The sequence below is a fragment of the Solanum lycopersicum genome, chromosome 8 (assembly GCF_036512215.1).
Source record: "Solanum lycopersicum chromosome 8, SLM_r2.1".
NCBI lineage: Eukaryota > Viridiplantae > Streptophyta > Magnoliopsida > Solanales > Solanaceae > Solanum > Solanum lycopersicum.
Window position 1 is genome coordinate 20,769,769 of NC_090807.1, and position 22,135 is coordinate 20,791,903.

At 34.3% G+C, this 22,135-nt stretch overlaps 1 protein-coding gene and 1 long non-coding RNA gene across 2 annotated transcripts; both read left to right on the forward strand.

Annotated features, from left to right (window-relative positions):
• Window positions 1-909: 909 nt before the first annotated feature.
• On the forward strand, window positions 910-14,794 carry LOC138337765 (uncharacterized). Its single transcript, XR_011211172.1, has 3 exons — window positions 910-1,004; window positions 9,803-9,940; window positions 14,438-14,794. It is a non-coding gene; the product is annotated as an uncharacterized lncRNA (long non-coding RNA).
• Window positions 14,795-18,004: 3,210 nt separating this feature from the next.
• On the forward strand, window positions 18,005-18,475 carry LOC101265152 (uncharacterized). Its single transcript, XM_004244955.1, has one exon. The coding sequence runs from the start codon at window positions 18,005-18,007 to the stop codon at window positions 18,473-18,475; it is 471 nt and encodes a 156-aa protein (XP_004245003.1).
• Window positions 18,476-22,135: the final 3,660 nt, after the last annotated feature.

Consider the following 22,135-nt stretch of genomic DNA (forward strand, 5'->3'; position numbering starts at 1 on the left):
TAAAAAAAAAGCTATTTTTTTCTTTTTCCCTAGAAGATAGGATTTCAAGTTCTAGTTAAATATGCGCACTGGAGGGACCACATAATTAACTGCTGAGGCTTCCTATTATGGAAATAATTCTAAAATAATTAATCTTAATTGTTAATACCATAATATATTACAAATCATTCCACTAGAAATTCGTAATTGCACTCTGCTATTTATTTTGAAATTTACAATTATACACTTATGTAATTCCCCATGTTAAGATTACAGATACTAATCAATAAATTAAATTACTAAAGAAGTTAGTTCAATGATTAATTTTTGTTAGAGCAATCCTTAACTTATTTCTTGTGCCGAATTCATAAATCTACCGACCGGATTTACACATGAACACTTATAAGTTTCTCATAAAAAGGTGTATCATCAATCTCTACATTGAGACATGGATACCATCAACTAACTAATTATTTCACAAATATATATTATTATCATCCAATCTACCAAGTTATTGACCCATATCAAATATCACCTTTTAACTGTACACCTTGATTTTGAAAGAACTAGAATTAGAAAGAACAAAAAGAATTGGAAAAAATAGCAAATTTTAAAAATTTGCAAGTTATGTTAAGTATGAGTTTTGATTCAATTTTAAGTGATCATAACTTTCAATACAAAATGAATCAAGTGGCTCATAAGATATCAAATGAAAGGTATTGTAATCTTCTTTCCAACACCGTTGATTTTGCTAATTTTGGTGCTCGTATGAGGAAGATATGCCCGTTTAAAGTCCGATTGTTTAGTTAAAGAAAGTTACTCGAATTTAAGAGGGGTATTTTGGTCTTTTTCTTAGAGAGTTAACTTAAAACGGAATTTGGTAAGATTTAGGGGTCTGGTTCAGTTTTAAAAATCCTAAAATACCTAGGGCTTTGAGAGAAGTTCAAGAAAAGGAGAAAATTTAAGCGTTCGTCAAGTTCTTGAGAATTTTGTTACGGATTTCGCCAAGGATTGATCCATAAGAGGTATGTGATTTCACATAGATTTGAGTTCGATACATAAGAGGTATGTGGGTTCACATAGGCTTGAATTTGTTCACCCACACACCAATTATGATTATTGCATCGAAATTTCGTCTTGAAGGTAAAGGATTTGAATTCATGATAAGTTTCATTAAAGTTTAATTCATAATCTTGATTGTCGAGGTTTTAATGAGTTCTTGAGATAATCGCGTGGAGTTTTAAAGTTGTTTTCTAGTAGATTCTTGCATACTATTATTGAATATCCTAATCTAAGTGATTGAAAAATAAACCATTTGATTTTAGGCGAATTGGAGTTAAACAACGAGTAAGAAAATTCGTCAAAATTTCTGAATAAAAGGGTGGGGTGACGCGCCACTCAGTGCGCCCCAAGTCAGAGTGTAGGTTGGGCTCTTGGGCGCCGCGCTACTCTGTGCGCCCCTACATTTCTACTGTAGTACAGGGTTTGGTGACCTGCGCCACTTGGTACGCCATGGTCGCTAGGTCATCTATCCTTTCCCAATTCTTTTCATTTGAGTTCTCTTGAATTGTACCTATCTTTTATAGTTGATTTATATACTCTTAAGGTATTTCTAAACATATAGATATCATCCATAAATGAGATCATAGCCCGTGAATCCATAATTCAAATTCAAGATAGGGCTAAGAGTCTAGTCTAGATAATTCTTTGTCTCTTTTCAGAAAGTCTTTTGCAATTGTTTTAAACTAGTTTTAAGATTTAAGCATTGAGTTGAGGGAGAGTCGAGCTACTTTTAATTTTCTTAAAATGATATATGGGGACTAAAGATTTCGAAGAGTAAATATTTTCACATTTAAGATGAGGCAAACATAGACTTCCAAAAAGAGTTTTCATGAGAAGTTTTAGTTCTATCTCTTTTAAGAGAAAGTCTTTTTGAGTAATAATCTCAGAACACATAAAAAGTTATGTTTTTAAACATATGAGCTAGTTATGTTTTGGGAGTAGTATTGAGCACCAATATGGATCGAGTCCAAAAAATTCAAAGTCTCCATAAACTATGTAGTCAACGTGGGTATAATGGGTCATACTTTTTAGCGTAGACTATTGGATCCACTTAGAGGTATGTTTTATACCCAACAAAGTATAAGACATTTTTTAGCAATGTGATCGAGACGTATCATCACATAACTTAGAGTGATGATTTCGGTTAAAGAATATCCTATAGAGTTATTTGTATTTCATATACAAAACTAAGTTATATTGTGTCTTTCAATGAACTGAGTTATTATGTACATGTTTTAAAGCTTTTCTTTATACTGCATCTTTACTACTGCTTTATATTGAAATGAGTTGAGACGTGATAAGTGTTTCTTTCAGTTCGAGTTCAATCTTATGTATTATTTTAGATTTCTTCTCACATGCTCGTACATTCCATGTAGTGACGCCATTTAGCCTGCATCTTTTTATGATGCAGATATATGTAATTAGGATCAGCATCCAATGCTTCATTGATGTAGCTGAGTTAGAGTCATTTGGTGAACCTCTTTGCTTTCTGAAGGATCCCTTTTATCATGCTTTGTCATTTCAGTTTGTTAGAATGATCGAGGTCTTGTCGCGACATTCTCATAGTATTAAAGGCTTCATAGATAGATATTTATAATTCATTAGTCTTGATCATTCAGGTTATTGATGTCTGAGACTTGAGTTGTCACTTTGGCTAGTGAATCTTTTCTTAAATATTCTGAGTAGTTATCCGAGTTAAAGTTTTCATTGAGATATTCAATGTTGAGTAAGTCTTTCGCTAAGAGTTGAGTCATGCCAAGGGTTCGCTTGGGACAAACAATGATTCTATTGTTTTCTCGAGTGTTTTTTTAGGTTCAGGGTATAGGCTCGGGGCATTACATTAATAAATTAAAATGATAATTAATAAATACATATCATAATCGTTATATCAAGATTAAGAATATAAGTAAATTTAATAGTTCAGTGAGTATGTATTTAACAGTCAGTCTAAAAAAATTATCTCTGCTCTATCATGTTCAATACATAAAAAATACACTAGCACGAGAAGTTAGAACTATACCATTCTCATAATCAAGATAAATATATTTAATCTCGTGCTACAATATTTCTGATGGTTTATCTAAATTTCTACCTACATTGTGAACTAGAAATTTTAACTTATAAAAACCGATGATTTAATTTTCAGTCCATAAGCTTTAAACTCTCTATACACCAAATCATCTTCTATATAAATTAAGGACACATATATGACAAATTGATATACTAAACGTAACACCCTATTGAATTGAATAAATAATTGTTTAATAAATAATATTATATCAATACACATGGTTAATAGTATATCCTAACAATGAGAAATGTGTTAGACGATATATAATATTTAATAATAATAGTAAAATAGACATAAAAGGTAACCATGTCTTGGTAATAGACAAGTATTATTGAAAGAAACGAGTACTATTTTAAGAAGAATTTGGAAAGAAAAAAAAACTTAATATTAACAAATTAGTTTTACATTAATATCTTTAAATTTTTTTTGAAGGGGGGTGTCGTATCCTAACAATTTATTTATATTAGATTAAAGTGAGTATCTTGAAAATGATGTAGCTTTTTATTAATTTCTTTATTTTATTAAAAATAAAATTAAAAGAAAGTGATTTTTTCCCTAATATGTGAAATAATTGTATTTGGAAAAAAATAAAAAGATAAAAGATTACTTATTTTAAAATGGAGAAATAAATTAGTTGCTCTGGGATCTATATGCCCTAGGCAATAATTGGATGCTACTTTTGAAGCTTTGGGGACTCCAATAATGCCCATGTGATCACATAAATCAATGTTCATTAATATCACAAAAAGGGAATAATCAAATAGTAGATCACACCAAACCCTAGAAAATAACCCTATAAATCCCTAGCTAGTGTCCTAATCCTGAAGTAAATTTTATACAATATTATCCACCCACACAATACACTTTCCGTCCATAAAAAGAGATTTTAAGGATTTGATATGTTCATTTAAAATATTAATTAAGAAAACAATTTGACTAAATTATATTTTATGTTTTCACAACATTAATTAAAAAGAAATTAACTTTACTTTTTCAAATTTGCCCTTATTTACATATTCCTAAAAAGTCTTTGTAAATTACTTCAAAATTTTATGTGATAATGTTAATTAGGTTTCAACACTATGGATAGTTTAGTTGATATACGTTTTTTCGAAGTTAGGCCTCATTTATTTGTACTTGAGGAATGTCTGAATTTTAATTATTCAGATACAACCTATTATTTTTGTTTGATTTTTAGATTTGAATTTAAATCATTCAGATTCAACACCATTAAATATATTTGTTTCTTTTTATAAAAAAGAAAAATCTGAACGAATAATATATATAGGAGTGTCTTAACAACATTCAGACTTATTTATACATTGTAAAATAATTACTCTCGCCTCTCTCGCTCTTTGTACAACTTTGATTTCATTAATACAACCTTTCTTTTCTTTTTAATCAAACACCAATTTTTTCATAAATAATCTTATAATATATTTTAATATTAATAATTTTTTTAAAGTGTATTGATATTTATCAAAAACCCTCGTTGCAATAGTATTTTTTTTTAGTTTATTGACCTTTATCTAGATCAAGATAGGAAAAATACTAGTCATGATTAAAAAATATTATTATGTATACATATTTAAGGTCTCTTATAAGAATTTGGACATCTACATACGTGAGATATTTTATTAAAGTTTTGTTTCAAACCACTAATACTTGATGATGAAGAAGGAGAACATAAAAAGAGTGAGATGAAACAAATGGACCTAATTGGACAACTGCAAATTCATAGATAATGAGTAATATGTGTGAAGAATTTGCACTTTAACTAATGCAATGAAGACTCAATTAATCTTGAGAGATTTATATTTTTATTATTTGACACGTTTTATAATATTTGAACGTTAACATTTTATCCTTTAAAATGTTAAAATAATTATTATTTGCATGTCATGTAAATTTAATATTTTTAATCAAAATTAAATATTTAAAATGTAATTTTTTATTGAAAAATAATAAATGTAAATTTTATAATAATAATTTATGAATATAAAATTTAATTTCATATGAACATTCAAATATTAAAAATAAACATTCTTAATCATTTATCGCTCAAATCTAAAGACAACCTCTTAATATTTTGATGAAATCTAGACATGTAAATCTTAATGCACATCTTAATATTTAAATGTGTATTTGAATCTAGGCACGTAGATCTTAATGCACATCTTAATATTCAAATGCTTATTCAGATTCAGACGTCTGAATCTTAATGGAAGCAAATATGGTCTAACTCTCTCTATTCCATATTAAGTGAATTTAGGCATTTTTGATTGTTCAAAATAATTGATTTTTTTAAAGTTCAAGATAAATGTTTAATTTTTTTCCATAGTTTTCTTTTCCTTTAATGAATTTTTACAATTTTTAGGAGGAATATACTGAAAATAAATAAAAGACAATAGTAAAAAATATGATCTAAATTATGTCATTAAATATTTTTCTTTATAGATGTGCATTGTCTCATAAATTCAGTTTAGTAGGGCGTACATGCAAATAGTATTTTCTAAAAGGGTATGCTAAAGAACAAGCGGATACTTATTATCTACCTAATGGAATTTTAGAAGACGATAAATTTAGTGAATTTTTTTTTATGATTTTTCAAAATTACTCATCCTGGATCAAAGATGAATAAATGTGGACCACATAAAGTATTCATTCCATTTATTTTTATTTGTCAATTATATTAAAAATAAAAATTCATATTTACTTGTATATTAGTTAATCAAGAAATAATTTATTAAATAGTTCCTAATTTATACTTATTATCAAATATAGTAACTTTCAGTACATCTCTCAAAATATTAAATTTATTATATTCGGATAATGATACTCCTCCTATTCCTTGTTAAGCAAATTGTTGAGACTTTTTTTTATAGTTCAAATGTAAAGTAAAAATTTTAAAGTTCAAGAGAATTATTGAGATTTTTTTTCCCATTTTTACCCTTTCTTTTAATGAGGTTCATAACTACTTTATATTTTCTAGGAGAAAAGTTGAAAAAAGTAAAAAAGGTAATAGTGAAAACTAACCTTAACTTTGCCTTCTCATTTTTTTAGGGTATGTGTAGCAACCCATTAGATCGTTTTGACTATTAGAGTTATTTATTTTTTAAAGGCTCCTTTCTTAAAAGACTCTTCTGATAGATTATAAATGAGTATTTTGGATAATTCGTAACCATAATTATATAATTAATGAGATATTTTTCATAATTAATTTAGTTGATAGTAAAAGAAAATAACATTAAAATTAGTAGTGGTCACTCGACCACATTCATAATTAGTCATGTATAATTATTAGGATACTAAATAATATGTATTCTATTCTCAACTTGCAAAAAGAAACGAATAAAGAAAGTAGGCGCAATGCAAGATTGTAAAACAAATCAAAAGGATGGTTTCAGATTTGGAATGTTCTGAGGCATTGAAGAAAAAAAAGAACATTGGCAAATAAGATTGCTTGACTTCCAAAGACTGCGAAATCAATAAACTTAAACTTTATCTATAAGAGTGATTCCTTGAGTAAAGAAGGCTTGATGAATTATTGTTAATGAAGGGGAAACTGATGATAAAGAATGAGGACTTAATTAGATTGTTGAATGGGGTGCCACGATCTGACATGATATATTTGGATTGGGTGTCACAAGCTCACACAATATTTCTGTATTGGGTGTCACGTTTTGACATGATAACATCAAAGGAAAACATATTAAAACAACCTAATATACTCAAGCTTAAAGAACCTATTTCCCAAAAGAACATGGTATGGAGGCCTGAGTCCTCATGTGTGTCCTTGATATCGTTGACTAATTTCATACTTGCTTCTTTGTTGTTACCACTTGTTCATATTGATTGCTTGCCGCCTGCTAAGTTTCATAGTTGATTTCATGTTATAACGTTATGCATATTAGTTTTTATTTTGAGTCAATCAACGATATCTACTCAGTACATGTTACTCTATACTGACCCCTACTTGTACTTTTTTCGTTTTCCTTTTGTGGTGCAACGAGTTTACCAGGAATTTTGACTCACCCTCATCTCTAGCCAATTTCCAGCACATCTAGTTCCTGGGTGATTTGTTCATTCTAGCTCGAATTGGATTGTCTCTGTCATGACATAATGTCCATAGTTTTTAAACACAAACTACTTTATTTATTTATTAATGTGTTTAGACTAGATATTTGAATATTAAATTTCATTGATATGATGAGTTTTAGATTTTGGGAAGTAATACAAAGTACAATCTAGTTGATTTGATTTCTATTTTAATAAGATTTCGGTTTCCGCATTATTAACATATTTCATAAGTTAAATACAATCCCATCATCTTTCAATAGTTCTATACTTCTCACTATCAGTCTCTAAAGCTCTGTCATCTTTCAATAGTTCTAGACTTCTCACTATCAGTCAGTTTTCCCACGTCCGGTAGACTTTCTTTCAAAAACCTTGACTAATAGAATAGTGAAATTAGAATAGGCTGAGAAAAGGGGTAAGAGATTCCCATTGGTCGGTCCGCTAATATTAGTTGGGGTTGAATTTGTTGTTTCGTCTACCTAGAAAATCAATTATGGGTTCCACTCATGACCCATTTTTGGTTGTGACAGGTATCACTATTTTAGGTACAATGATCTCATCAAATACAAGGACATGTTTAGTAGAATCCTACAAAATGGTATGGGGACGCCTTTACTTCTATGCGAGGCTATGAGACTTTACAAAAACTCATTTCTTTCTTTCTTTCTTGCTATTACTTGAATTTGATTAGTATCTACGTGTTCCAAATAGGTATTCTTTATTCTATTTTGCAAATGGTTAGAACTAGAGAACAACATTGACAACACAAAAACTAGCACAAGATGAAGCATTTATGATACCATTGTGGATGTAGCCCAATGGGGATTAGTGAAAAAATACCATGGTAAAGCTTGCGGGAAAAAGTCCACCAGGGGAATAGGTTAGGCAATTGGGCCAACCAGAAATAGAGCAGCAACCTTTTCACAGGCTATGAAGTGGTAAGAGAGAATGATGAGGTAGAGAATGAACAAATTCATGATAAGGAAGAACCAACCCAACTTACTCCTAAGATGATCCACCGAGTTCTCTCTCCTATCTCAACGAGTTATTTGATCAGGGCCATGTGCTCCTAGCGCTTTCTACGCCAGCACAATCACCGCAAGTTTAGAAAGAACAACATACAACCGCTATGTCTCTGCGCAAAGATGTGTCCTTGGTAATAAACATATTTCCCCAATCTATTATAGGGCCTACAAAAATTAGTTAAAAACATGATCTCTTTATTAGATTCTTAAAGTTGAAACCTCCAGTCTTCAAGGATATTGAATTTGAAGATGCTTATTATTTTCTTGTTGATTTTCATGAGCTGCTTCATAAAATGGATATAGTGGAGCAAATTGATGTTAATTTTGTGACATACCAGTTCTAAGGAGATACAAAAATATGGTGTCGGTCTCATGTTGAGTGCTGACCAGAAAAGGCATTACTTATGACTTGAGCAAGATTTTTAACTTCTTCATGGGTAATCATATATCCAAGACTTTGGGGGATACAAGGAGAGATGAGTTCCTGAATACAGAGAAATGAAAGGTGTTTGATTTGCATAGAAGGCCAAATTTTGTGCTTTATCCATGTTTAGATCTTAGCTTTACAGGTGGTTGCTTCTGCAAAATCTTTTTATAAAGTAGTTGATTTTGTGATAGAACTATTGCGGGTGAATCTAGTTGACTTTGCCAAGGCGTCAACATTCAAAAAGATCTAAAAGAAAGGTGGACTTAGTGGTTCTTACTCTAGAGGTTATCCATCTCATCCTATTCACTATTCATTGTAGGTTACAACTAAGAATCCGTCACAGACTAGTCAAACCTTTTATGAGTTTCAACATTATCTGCAGTCTTGTGATGAGGTTGGACATATCAGGAAAATTGTTCAAGGCAGAGTCAGGCTTAGTATGCTCAGTATTATATAGCCCCAACAATTAGAGGTTGGGGTGGTTATGGTATAGGTTATCAGTTTGGAGGACGTAGTGGCCAAGGTCGTGGTATTCACCAGTTCAATCGAGGTGACTGTCAGTCTAAAACTACTGGAGATTACCTCGGCAAGGGCAATGATCAAACAAGAGAAAGAGTCCATTGTTATGCTTTCACCAGGAGGCTAGAGGCAGAGGCATTTAATGTTGTTATCACAACTACTCTTTTGCTGTGTGATCACATGACTTCTAAATTGTTTGATCTTGGATCCACTTTTTTTTATGTATATTCATCATTAACTAATGTACTTGATTTACTTTTTTGACTTACTTGACATGCCTATTTGTGTTTCTACTCCTGTTGTTGAGTCTGTGTTAGTTTAAAAGGTGTATTGGTCTTGCCTTGTGACTTTTGTGGGGAGAAAAAACTTATGTAGATTTGATTATTCTAGATATTGTTGACTTTGGTGTAGTTTTGGGAATTACTTGGCTTTCTCCAAATTTCTCTATCATAGATTGCAGTGCTATGATCGTGACCTTTGGAATGCTTGGGATATATTCGTTGGTGTAGGTTGTGACTATATTCCCTCCCCTATTCAAATTATCTCTTTTCTTCGTGCTAAGAGGTTGGTGAGTAGGATTTTTTCAAAACTTTCTTGACAAATCTGAGTTTGTTTTGATGTTTATGGATCTTTTCCCTGCAGACTTTTCTGGAATCACACCAGACATGGATATTGATTTTGTATTGACTTGCAGTCGGGTGCTCTTCCCATTCCATCCACCTTATAGAATGGCCCCGACTGAGTTGAGGGAGTTGAATTCCTAACTTCAGGAGTTGTAAGGTAAAATTTTTATTAGACCGGTGCCTCTACTTGGGGTGCTCCACTTTTATTTTAAAAAAATAAGGATGGTAGTTTTTGGATCTGCATAGAATTTAGACATCTGAATAAGGTGACTATTAAGAACAAGTACCCCATTCCTCGCACTAATAACTTGTTTGATCATCTATAGGGTGCGTATATCTTCTATAAAATTAATTTGAGGTCTAATTATAATCAATTGAAAATGCGGGCAACAATATGCCAAAGAATGATTTTTGAACAAGTTACAGGTATTATGAGTTCTTAATAATGTCTTCTGAGATTACGAATGCTCAAGGTGCTTTCATGAGCCCGATGAACAAAATTCTAAATATATGGATCTCTTTGCTATTGTATTTATTGATAATTTACTAATATACTCAAAGAGTCAAACAGAACATAAAGAACATATGAGAATTGTATCGAAATTGTTAACGGAGAAAAGGCTTTATTGGTAAATTTTACAAGTGTGAGTTTCAGCATGATTCAATGTCCTTCTTGGGTACGTAGTCTCTAAGGATGGAGTGATGGTGCATCCTCAAACCAAGAAGAATGTTCCATTTGTATAGTAAGATGAGTGAGCAGAGAGTTTTCTAAAACTCAAGACCTTGTTGCCTGCTAGACTAATTATTTCCTTGCATGTAGAAGGTAAGAATCTCATAGTCTATTGTGATGCATCTTATTCTAGTTTAGGTGCAGTGCTAATGCATGAGAGGGAGATAATTACCTATGATTTAACATAATTAAAAGTTCATGATGTAACTACCCCAATCATGATTTGTTGTTGGTTGTGGTTTTATTTGCACTGAATCAGTGGAGGCATTATTTATATGGGGTCAAGTGTGAGGCGTATGTAAATCATCGTAGTTTACAATATGTTTTCACTCAAAAGAGATGTGGATAGAGTTGTTGAAAGACTAAGTATTATTCTTTATCACACAAAAAAACTAATGTTATGGTTGATGCCTTAAGTAAAACAACAAGGAGCATGGAGAGTTTACAACATTGCAAGCTTCTAGATGCCCATTGGCTAGAAAGGTCCAAAATAGGAGGATTTTTTGCCTTTATGGAGGCAATGTCTTCTTTTATTGACATGATTAAAGGAAATAAGTTTAATGATGAGAAGTTGAGCCAAATTTGTGATATGGCCATGTAGGGAGAGGCCAAAGAGGTTGTGATTGATGAACGAACCATCCTAAAGATTAGGGGTCCAGTATATATGCTCTTTGTTGATTATATAGCTTAGATTATTCTTTCAAAACCCCATAGTTTGAGGTATTCTATACATCTTTGTGCAACCAAGATGTATCGTGATCCGAGACAATATTTTGGTGGAGTAGAATAAATGGTGATATTGTTGAATTTTTTTTCCAAGGTCTTGTCACAATCCAAACCGTCGTGATTGACACTCATACCAACTCTTCGGTAAGAGAACCATTAATACAGCCCAACTAACAATTTGAAGCTATGACTAAATTATTTATTAAGGATTTCTCATAATGTAAGGACCCCAAAATGAATCAGGTCCAAATAGAGCCTAACGTGAGTGTCATGATCTTAGAAGGTCTTAAAATGACTAATTGTTTAGATGTAACATGTGATTTTTGGAATATTTTAGAGGTTAAACGTGCAAGGATGTCCAAGATTTTTGAAAAATTGCCTTGAGAACATGCTTGCGTGCCTTAGTATGTTTCATGAGGTTTTATGTAGTTTTTGGGGCTCAAATTGGTAGGGAAGGTTCCTAACATCTAGACGGACGTATTTAGGGTTGAAACATCCGGGAAAGACTCCCCAAGGACCACCAAAAAGGTCCTTGAGGAGGACCCAAAAGTGGAAAGTGCACTGCCATGACAGTGTCACTTCACGACCTTTAAGCGACGCCCCGTCACTCGAGCTACACCCTGTCAATTGTGGGAGTCACTCCACAGTTAGACGTGGGAGTTGAGCTCTCAAAATGGGACTCTCTGTTAAGAATGACGGACCTGTAGTACGGCACCATCATTCCATCGACGGTCCGTCGACTGTAGGCATTGATGGGGCCTATAGTTTCTGTAAAGGTTCGGCCAAGGGTGGGATATTTTGGTAAATTCGTGTAGAGTCCAAATAAATGCATGGGCAGTTAAATTAGGTGGTTTAGGTATTCATGAGTATATGAACTATAAGAGACCCCTTTAGACATTATACCCAAGATCTAAACCTCTCCCTCTCCAAAACTCTATCAAGAACACCATAGAAGAAGAAGAAAAATTGGAAGCTGCTCTTATGAAGAATTTCACCAAGGATTCAAGCTAGGATTAAGTTTGTAACCTAAGGTATGTGAATCTTATTCATCCATGGATTCTTTCATTCATGGAGCCCCCAAGTTATTCCTCAATTGTGAATCCAAAGAACCCCAATCTAGAGAGGGTGTGATTTTATCGTGGTTAAGGCTTGATTGTGATCCCAATCTAGTGGGTAACATTCAATTATGTTCATATGTTTATGACGTGAAGTTTTCATGAGGTTTTCATGGTGAATAGTCGTAACTGATGTTGAAGGTGATCTTCGTGATTTTAGGGAAGATGAAGGTTCTAAGTTGATCTTCTTAATTCAATTGTATTATATGCTAATTGATCATGATTGAATCACCTAGATATGAATTGAACTAGTCTAAATTAATCTAGGATGGTTTTGACTTGTAAAGTTGGAATTGAAATTATGTGATCTTGTATGCTTAGACTTGTCTTCTAATGATCTAACTAAATGAAGTAAGCTTGAACTGAACATAGATCATAATGAATTAAAGGTAATAATCGATTATGGGTTGTTATGACATTGATGCTAGGGATTTGAGGGTAAAGTCATGATGAAGGGATAGCTAGTTTCTTTCTCTTCTACACCTAGACATGAACATGATAGGAGAAGCAAGTTCTCTCACATAGATGAATCGTAGGTTGACCTAAATACCTAAAATGAATCAAGACATGATGAGCTACATTAGCTTGAAGATGGATTATATGATCACTTATTGTGTAATAAACTTGGTGAGAGAAGACCAAGACATGATAGCTTGAGATGTAAATCTCATGATAGCTTGAGATGTGAATTCTCCTGGTAGATTGAGATATAAATTCTCATGATAGCTTGAGATGGTGGATCGCATGATAGCTTGAGATGGTAGGTCTCAAAGGTAGCTTAATATAGTTAATCTCAAGGAGGCTTGAGTTGAAATGCTTATGGTAGCTTGAGATGTTGAATCTCATGGAAGCTTTGGTTAAATTACTCATAATAGCTTGAGTTGATGAACCTCATAATAGCTTGGGATGGAGAAAGTGAGCTCTCTCATGTTTAGCTTGGTCTTGTGTTGCAAGGATGCTTGATAATGGTAGCTTGGGGATGGTGGTTCGCATGTTAGCTTGGGATGGAGGAAGCAAGCTATCCCATCATTAGCTTGGTCTTGTATTGAAAGGATACTTAATCATGTTATCTTGACTTGTTCAGGCCCAAATCATTTCTTGGTAACTTTAGGGGAAACGCCTATACTCTCATAATGTTAGCTTGACTTGCATGCAAGGTACATTTCATGGTAGCTTGATTTGCATGCAAGGTGCATTTAATGTAATAACTTGAGATTAGTTTCTCATTATAGATTAGGGTTAAGGATTCATGATCCCCTATGATTATCTACATGGTGGTTAGGATGGTTGTATCCTTCCTTTAGTTAGCTTGGTTAGTATGTTAAGAAGCTTTCCATGGTAGTAGGTCTATTATGATAGTATGTTGAGCTTAATAGACAATGATGAAAGATAAGTTAGCTTGGAGTAGGGTAGTGTAGAGGAGTACTTAGTGTGGATGGTAGTATGGGATAACATTCATACATTGCACAAGTATGACTTGAAGCTACCTATGACATGACCACTATATGATGTATGCTTAGCTTGGATAGTTGCTTTCCATGACATGATTGATTTAAGATGATAGTTCCTTATCAATATGAAATATTTATACTAGAGACTTATAAACTAAAGTGAAAGATAATAGGGTGACTCCAAGACCTGCTTATTTTGTGAGGTAGAATGAAATGCTTCACATGCATTGCACAAGTGTGCTTTGAGGTGGACTAGGGGCATAGTGCTCATATGTTATGATGAACTTAAGGTCTTAATTATGAAAGTAGAGTATGATAAATAATGACCAAAGAGAGGTACTTAGCTTTGGTATTAGTATGAGATGCTACCTTAGCGTTGCACAAGTATACTTGAAGGTGGCTAGTGAACTATTTCATTTCAGTAAGAAAGACAATGAGTTAAGTATGAACTCTTATATCTTTTTGATGTTTTATATGCTTATCATATTCATGTTATGATTATGTGTTTATCTGTTATGATTATGTGTAGTATTGACTAACCATATGGGATATCTTATGTTTATTATGATTGTTTCCGTACTTGGAACATTTCATGCTAATGCATATTTTGCCTACATTCTAATCTAATGTAGGGTCTTGAGGAGATTGAGTTGCTTTGAAAGGGTAAATTTTCCAAGGCTTTCAAGAAGTGAAGATGGTGAGTCCTCACAGCATCCGAGGACACCACCACTATGATGTCTTTTATGTTCTTTTCTATTACATCCGGGTTTACCCCCCAGATGTAATTGGCGTCGTCGTCCTTTTCAAGGACTAAGACTAGCCTCTTAGTCTCGTTTCATTACATTCAAGGTTTCAAAATGCGGAAAAATTTAAAATTTTCATTATCACTACTTGGAGGTTTACATAGACCTCTACATACACATAATATATATTTCATATCGAGTATACATAGACCTTTCATATATAAAGGTTACATAGCCTTCTACTTTTATCGCAAATATACATATACAAGATAAAAACCATAACCAATGTCAAACTTTACATAGCATAGCATTTAGGTTTACATTTCATCATATATTAATGTTATGACCCACGACATACTCATAAATGAACTAATCAACATATAGTATCAACAATCTGCCATGGTCACCATATATATATATATCATATATTATCATAACATAAACATACATAAGAACCTCCTCCTAAGACTCCCTTCAACGCTAATTAGTGCAATGTTTAGATAGAGTCCCATATCCCTACCTAGACTAAGCTAGACCTCTTAGGTTATCCAAGTTAGAGTTCAAGTCCTTTAATTCATTTTACTTTTTGGGAACATCTTGCCCTAACTGACATAGACCACATCAGCTAGTGTGGAATCCGGTGTCATACAACCCTACACCAAAAGAAGATGGACTACTTGCCAAGGTAGTACCAAAACATGAATAATAGCAACTACGTGGATCCACTAGCTAATATTCCTATGGGAGGGGGGCAACATAGTTCAAGAACTAGGAGATATAGTTGGGACCCTCTTTATGCGACATGCATTATAGTCTCCAATCATAAGAGTAATGTAGTATTCCTACATTCCCTATATGGGAACGGACACTCCTCAATCTAGTTCAGTCGGTGCTAAGCTAGAGTCCCTTTTTGAAATGTCTTTAAGCCTTTAATTATCAATCATAGTTTAGTTTAGGTCATAGGGTCTACCCCTTGTATAATCATCATCATCAATAGCTCAATAAGAATTTTATAAGTCCTTTTATTACAATTCACATAAGTGAGGTTAACACATTAGCATTTCATAGCATATCAAGGCACATTGATAGTTTTCACTATCCTTATATCACATACACCTTAATCAACCTCACAACATAGTCAAGAAATTTCAATTCAACATCATACCACCCTATAATCCTAATATAAGGCATACTCCAATGTAATATCATGACTTAACAACAATTAATCACAATTGGAATTAAAGATAGAGACTCTAAGACGTACTAAGTCTTCCTCATAGTCTATCATCAAGGTCTTACCATCAACCCATAAATCAACCCAATTTGGGGAGTAACATCATCACACGATGATAATCAATAGGATAATAACGCCAATTGCATTTCTATAGCACAATTCAACACTAGATCATAACTTAAGACCAGATACATAGGCTAATTTTACAATACAATTCATAACCTTAATCACATATCAAGAACTAGAATGATAGGCCTATAATTCATATTAATATAATAATAATAACACAATAGGATAGAAATCTAATCAACAACCAAATAAATTGAATGATCACAATACAATATAGATCAATATCATTAGCTAGGATTAGGGATGGAGGATCATATTCTTCAATTTAGACCAAACCACTAAAAATTACAATAATCAAGTTGAAATTAATGTTAGTATATTCAATATAACCTAAATAAATCATTAAAAACTCAATCCATAACTTCCATTTCGTAATTGAAGAAACCCATAAGAAAACTCAACTTTTGAAATCCATGTTGAAGGAACCCTTTGAGGAAAGATTCTCAAAGGTGAATTATATCCCATACCTTAACTTTTGAAAACAATTTGATGGTGAATTCTTCCATTTCCATCCCCAAACCCTTCTCCTTGCTAGCCTTCAATGGTGAGTTCAAGTAGAGAGAGGAAGAAGCGAAGGAAGAGAGTTTGCATTTGAGATTTGTCTTAGATTAATGAGGGTTGGGATTATTTATATTTGGTCTTAAATAAAATTAATTAGACTCAATTAACCCCTAATTAAACCACCTAACCCCCTAACTAATTATATGAGACCAACTTAAATTAGTCAAAAAACTCGACCCTCATAGACGACACCCCAAATTACGAGCCGTCTGTGAGTCTACGGACCCTTCCCCTTTTGTCCTGCACTCCGTCGATGAGTTCAGAGACTGTGAAGGAGAGAGGCTTCCATGCATTGTCTAAGTGTGAGACGACGGTGGTATCGATGCCCTGTCGATCCACACACGGACCATAGTTGCACCTCTCACTCCGTCGATGAGTTTAGAGGCTGTGCGAGTGAAGGGACCTTCTCGACCAGACTAAGTGTGGGACGAAGGTGGCATCAACACCCTGTCAGTCCACACACGGCGCGTCTTCTGTCCCGTCAATGCACACTGCCAGGCAATGTTGCTTCAAACGCTAGGGTCCTCCTCAAGGGCCCTTGGTTGGTCCTTGGGGAGTCATACCCGGATGTTTCGACCATGAAACAACCTAAACACATATTAGAAACCCTTCCACTAATTTTTGTACATTTTTGACTACTAAAAGTTAGTAAAATAGGCTGAGGCACATTAACACCCCTTTGAACCAACTTCCCGGATGTCATGGACGTTCTTGGACGTTTTGGTTCTTAAACTTCCTAAACGACCTATATTAATTAAAATGGACTTAAAAACAGTACTTAATCCTTATTAAAACCTATATTATTCTTTACAACACGTTTTAGATTTTCAAGGTGTTACATTTTCTATTTTTAGACTTTTATGGGTTGTGACCCAAGACTATTGTAGTCATGATGTCATAGATGGTTTTGAGACATATGTTAGGAGTGTAATGAAAAGATTCCGCATTATGTTTTTGAAGAAAAAATTTTAATTTTTTGCTAATTTTCATGTGTTTATGCAATGAATGAGTACTAAGGGATTGTACAAGACCTCCGAAAGGTCAAGTATGCTATGTTCTGACTTGAATGATTCCCTAACTTGCAGGGTGTACTTTGGGTCGTGCAAAACTTGGTATTAGAGTATAAGGTTATGAAATGGTCTTAGAATGTCTTAAAACTACGTCTAGTAGAGTCCTATTCATCAATGTGAGTCGCGACACATCTTTGTAGACTACGGAATTCTTAGGAAAGTTTCACTTCTTCATTCTATAAGTTGTGCCATACAGTTTTTCTTGGTTAAGCCCTTCTTCTAATTTTTGCCTATGATTTTGTTCAGGTTATGTATAACACTAGGGCTAATACTAGAAGGGAAGGAGATGACATTGAGAATCAAGAGGTTCCTCCCCAAGGAATCAAGTCACTTCCAAAATTCCTAATGCTAGTCAAGTGGGAAATATGACTATAGAGGAATTTAGGACTTCTATGAATTTGTTGGCTCAAGTTTTGATGGCCCAAGCCAATAGCGAGGTTGTGTCAAACCCTATAGGGGGGAATGTGTGCTTATATAATTAAAGATTTCTTGAGGATTAATCCTTCGAAATTGAGTGGCTCCAAGGCGGAAGAAGATCCAAATGGGTTAACAGATGAGGTTTCTAAGACTCTTGCTATTATGGGGTTGACTTCTAGCGAGAAAGCGGAGCTAGCCACTTACCAATTGAAAGATGTGTTTCAAGTTTTGTATGAGAAATGGAAAGATTCTAGGCAGGTAGAGGCGGTTCCCATAGAGTGGGAGATCTTTAATTCGACTTTCCTTGAAAGGTTTTTTCCTACGGAATTGACGGAGGCTAAGTTTGGGGAATTCATAAACCTGAAACAAAATAAGATGAGTGTTAAGGAGTATGCTTTGGAGTTCACTCAATTGTCTAATTATTCTCCAATCTTGGTAGCAAACCCCAATAAGTTTGTGACGGGGGTGTCCGAATTTAGTGGAAGAAGAGTTTCGTATGACAATGCTTGTAGATGATATGGATATCTCCCGACAAATGGTGTTTGCTCAACAAATAGAGGAATACAAGCTTAAGAAGGAGAGAAAGAGAAGTAGGATGGAAGGTGAAGGGTCCGATGGACATGGTGATTCAAAGAATCGACAAAGGTCTTTCCGACATGGCTACTCTAGTACTCTTAGATATGAGAAGAGCAATGACTACTCCCGACCTACTTGCCCTAAGTGTGGTAAGAAACATGAGGGTAGGTGTTTGTCAGGTAGATATGGTTTCTATGGATGTGGTGAGAGCAGTCATATGATGAAATATTGCCCTAAGACAAAAGCTAATGTATGGGAAGGCAAGCAAGTTTCTACTAATCAAGTGGAAGATAGTCCTCCAAAGAGGAATAGGTTCTATCTCCAATCCAAGGGGGATCAAGAATGATCTCCTTAAGTCCCTCTCCAGTATTTGTTTCTTTACTAATTTATGAAAATTCTCAAAATTTCTTATGATTAACATATGCCTTGTGATTTTGCCGCTTTCCTTATGATAAGAAATTGATGTTAGAAAGACATGTATAGCTTATTCCAAGAGGGGGATAAGGAGCCTTTTATGAAATATTTATATGGTTATGTGTAGTTATGTTTAGCTTGCAATTGAATTGTTTTCTTGATTTGTGTATACGAATTTATGTTTAATGCATGTACAATGGGCTGCTAGTCTAGAGTTGGTCCTTTAAGAACTGTTTAGTGAGGTGTCATTCAAGGAAGAATGTTTCCCAAGTAGGGGATATTGTAAGGACCCCAAAATGAATTAGGTCCAAATAGAGCCTAACATGAATTTCATGATCTTAGAAGGTCTTAAAATGACTAATTTTAGTGTTTAGAGGCAGCATATGAAGTTTGAATGATTTTGGAGGTTCAACGTCCAAGGACGTCTACGACGTTCGAAAAATTATCTTGAAAATATGATTGCATGCATTAGTATGTTTCATGATGTTTTATGTAGTTTTTGGAATTAAAATTGGTAAGGAAGGTTCCTAACATATGGACAGATGTATTTGAGTGGAAACATCCGGGCATGACTCCCCAAGGAACACCCAAAGGGTCCTTGAGGAGGACCCAAAACTGGACAGCACACTGCCTTGGCAGTGTCACTTCGCGACCTTCAAGTGATGCCCCATCACTCAAGCTACGCCCCGTCGATTGGGACTCTCTATCAAGAACAAAAAACCTGCAGTATGGCGCCGTCGTTCCATCGACGATCTGTCGACTATAGGCGTCCATGGGGGCCTCCAATTTCTTCAAAGGTTTGGCCAAGGGTGGGACATTTTGGTAAATTCATATAGCGTCCAAATGAATGCATGTGCAGTTAAATTAGGCGTTTTTAGGTATTTTATGAGTATTTAAAGTATAGGAGACCCCTTTAGACAATAGACCCCAAGATCAAAACCTCTCCTTCTCCAAAACTCTCTCAAGAATACCACAGAAGAAGAAAAAAATAAGAAGTTGCTCTTAGGATGCATTTCAACAAGGATTCAATCTTGGATTAAGTCTCTAACCTAAGTTATGTGAAGCTTATTCATCCATGGATTCTTCCATTCATGGATTACCCTATTTATTCCTCAATTGTGAATCCAAATAAACTCAACCTAGAGAGCATTGTGATGGCATTGTGGTTAAGGCTTGATTGCAATCCCAATCTAGTGGGTACCATTCAATTATGTTCATATGTTGACTATGTGATGTTTTTATGGTGAATTGTAGTAATTGATGTTGAAGGTGATCATAGTGATTTTAGGGAAGATGAAGGTTCTAAGTTGATCTTCTTAATTCAATTGTATTATATGTTAATTGAATCACATAGATATGAATTGAACCTATGTGATCTTTTATGGCTAAACTTACCTTCTAATGATCTAATTGAATGAAGTACACATGTAACTGAACATATATCATAATGAATTGAAGGTTATAATTGATTATGGGTTGTAATGCCATTGAGGCGAGGGCTTTGGGAATAAAGTCATTATGAATGGATTGACGGTTTGTATATTTTGTACACATAGACATGAATATGATAGGAGAAACAAGTTCTCTCACATAGATGAATCCTAGATTGACCTAAGAACTTAAAATGAATCAATACATGATGAACTAGATTAGCTTGAAGATAGATTGTATGATCACTTCTTGTGTAATAGACTTGGCGAGATAAGACCAAGGCATGATAGCTTGAGATGTGAATTCTCATGATATCTTGAGATAGTGGATATCATGCTAGATTGAGATGGTAGGTCTCAAGGGCAACTTGGGATAGTAAATCTTAAGGAGGCTTGAGTTGAAATACTCATGGTAGCTTGAGATGTTGAATCTCATGAAAGCTTGGGTTGAATTACTCATGATAGCTTGAGGTGATGAACCTCATGATAGCTTGGTATGGAGGAAGTAAGCTCTCTCATGTTTATATTGGTCATGTGTTGCAAGTAATCTCTCTCATGTTTAGCTTGGTCATGTGTTGCAAGGATTCTTGATCATGGTAGCTAGGGGATGGTGGTTCTCATGTTAGCTTTGGATGGAGGAAGCAAGATCTCCCATAATTAGCTTGGTCTTGTGTTACAAGGATACTTGATCATGTTAGCTTGACTTAGTTAGGCAAAAACCATTTCATGGTAGATTTAGGGGAAAGTCCTATACTCTCCTAATGTTAGCTTGACTTTCATGCAAGGTGCATTTCGTGGTATCTTGATTTGCATGCAAGGTGTGTTTCATGTAATAGCTTGAGATAAATTTCTCATTATGGCTTAGGGTTGAGGTTTCATACTCCCCTATGATTAGCTTTAATTTACATTTGCCCGATTCCCCGACCCATTACTCATTCCTTCCCGACTCGATAGGGATTGCAATCGCGAGAGAGGGAGCAACTATTGACCTCTGACAATAGGTAGATGGGGTGGGCGTGAAAGGTTTCCCGTTGAGGTTTCCGACCCTCCAGGTCTCCACCTACTTGTGGAATAGGGGGGTTCCTTGATATTAAGGTGTCAAGGCGGTCGAAGAAGGCCACAGGTGGAAGCAACCGATGCCTTGATCATTCAATTGACTCCTTGTTGCCAGTCCGTGCTTGCTGTCATGCTGGCAAAAGCAGGGGTTTTTGGTTGCATGGTGGTTAGGATTGCTGTATCCTTCCTTTAGTTAGCTTGATCAGTATGTTGAGATGATTTCCATGGTAGTAGGTCTATTATGATAGTATATTAAGCTTAATAGACAAAAATGCAAAATAAGTTAGCTTGGAGTAGGATAGTCTGGAAGAGTACTTAGTGTGGATGGTAGTATGGGATGTCATGCATACATTGTACAAGTATGACTTGAAGCTACCTATGACATGACCACTACATGATGTATGCTTATCTTGGATAGTTGCTATAATTGGTTTCCATGACATGATTGACTTAAGATGATAGTTCCTTGTTAATATGAAATAGGTCTACTAGAGACTCCTAAACTATAATGAAAGAGAATAGGGTGACTCCAAGACATGCTTAGTTTGTGAGGTAGAATGAGATGTTTTACATGCATTGCACAAGTGTGCTTTGAGGTGGCCTAGGGGCATAGTGCTAATATGTTATGATGAACTTAATGTCTTAATTATGAAAGCAGATTATGATCAAGAATGACCAAAGAGAGGTACTTAGCTTTAGT

Bases quoted from the DNA above. Each gene is read 5' to 3' on its own strand.
- LOC101265152 (XM_004244955.1), top strand. From the start codon at position 18,005: ATGTGTGCTTATATAATTAAAGATTTCTTGAGGATTAATCCTTCGAAA.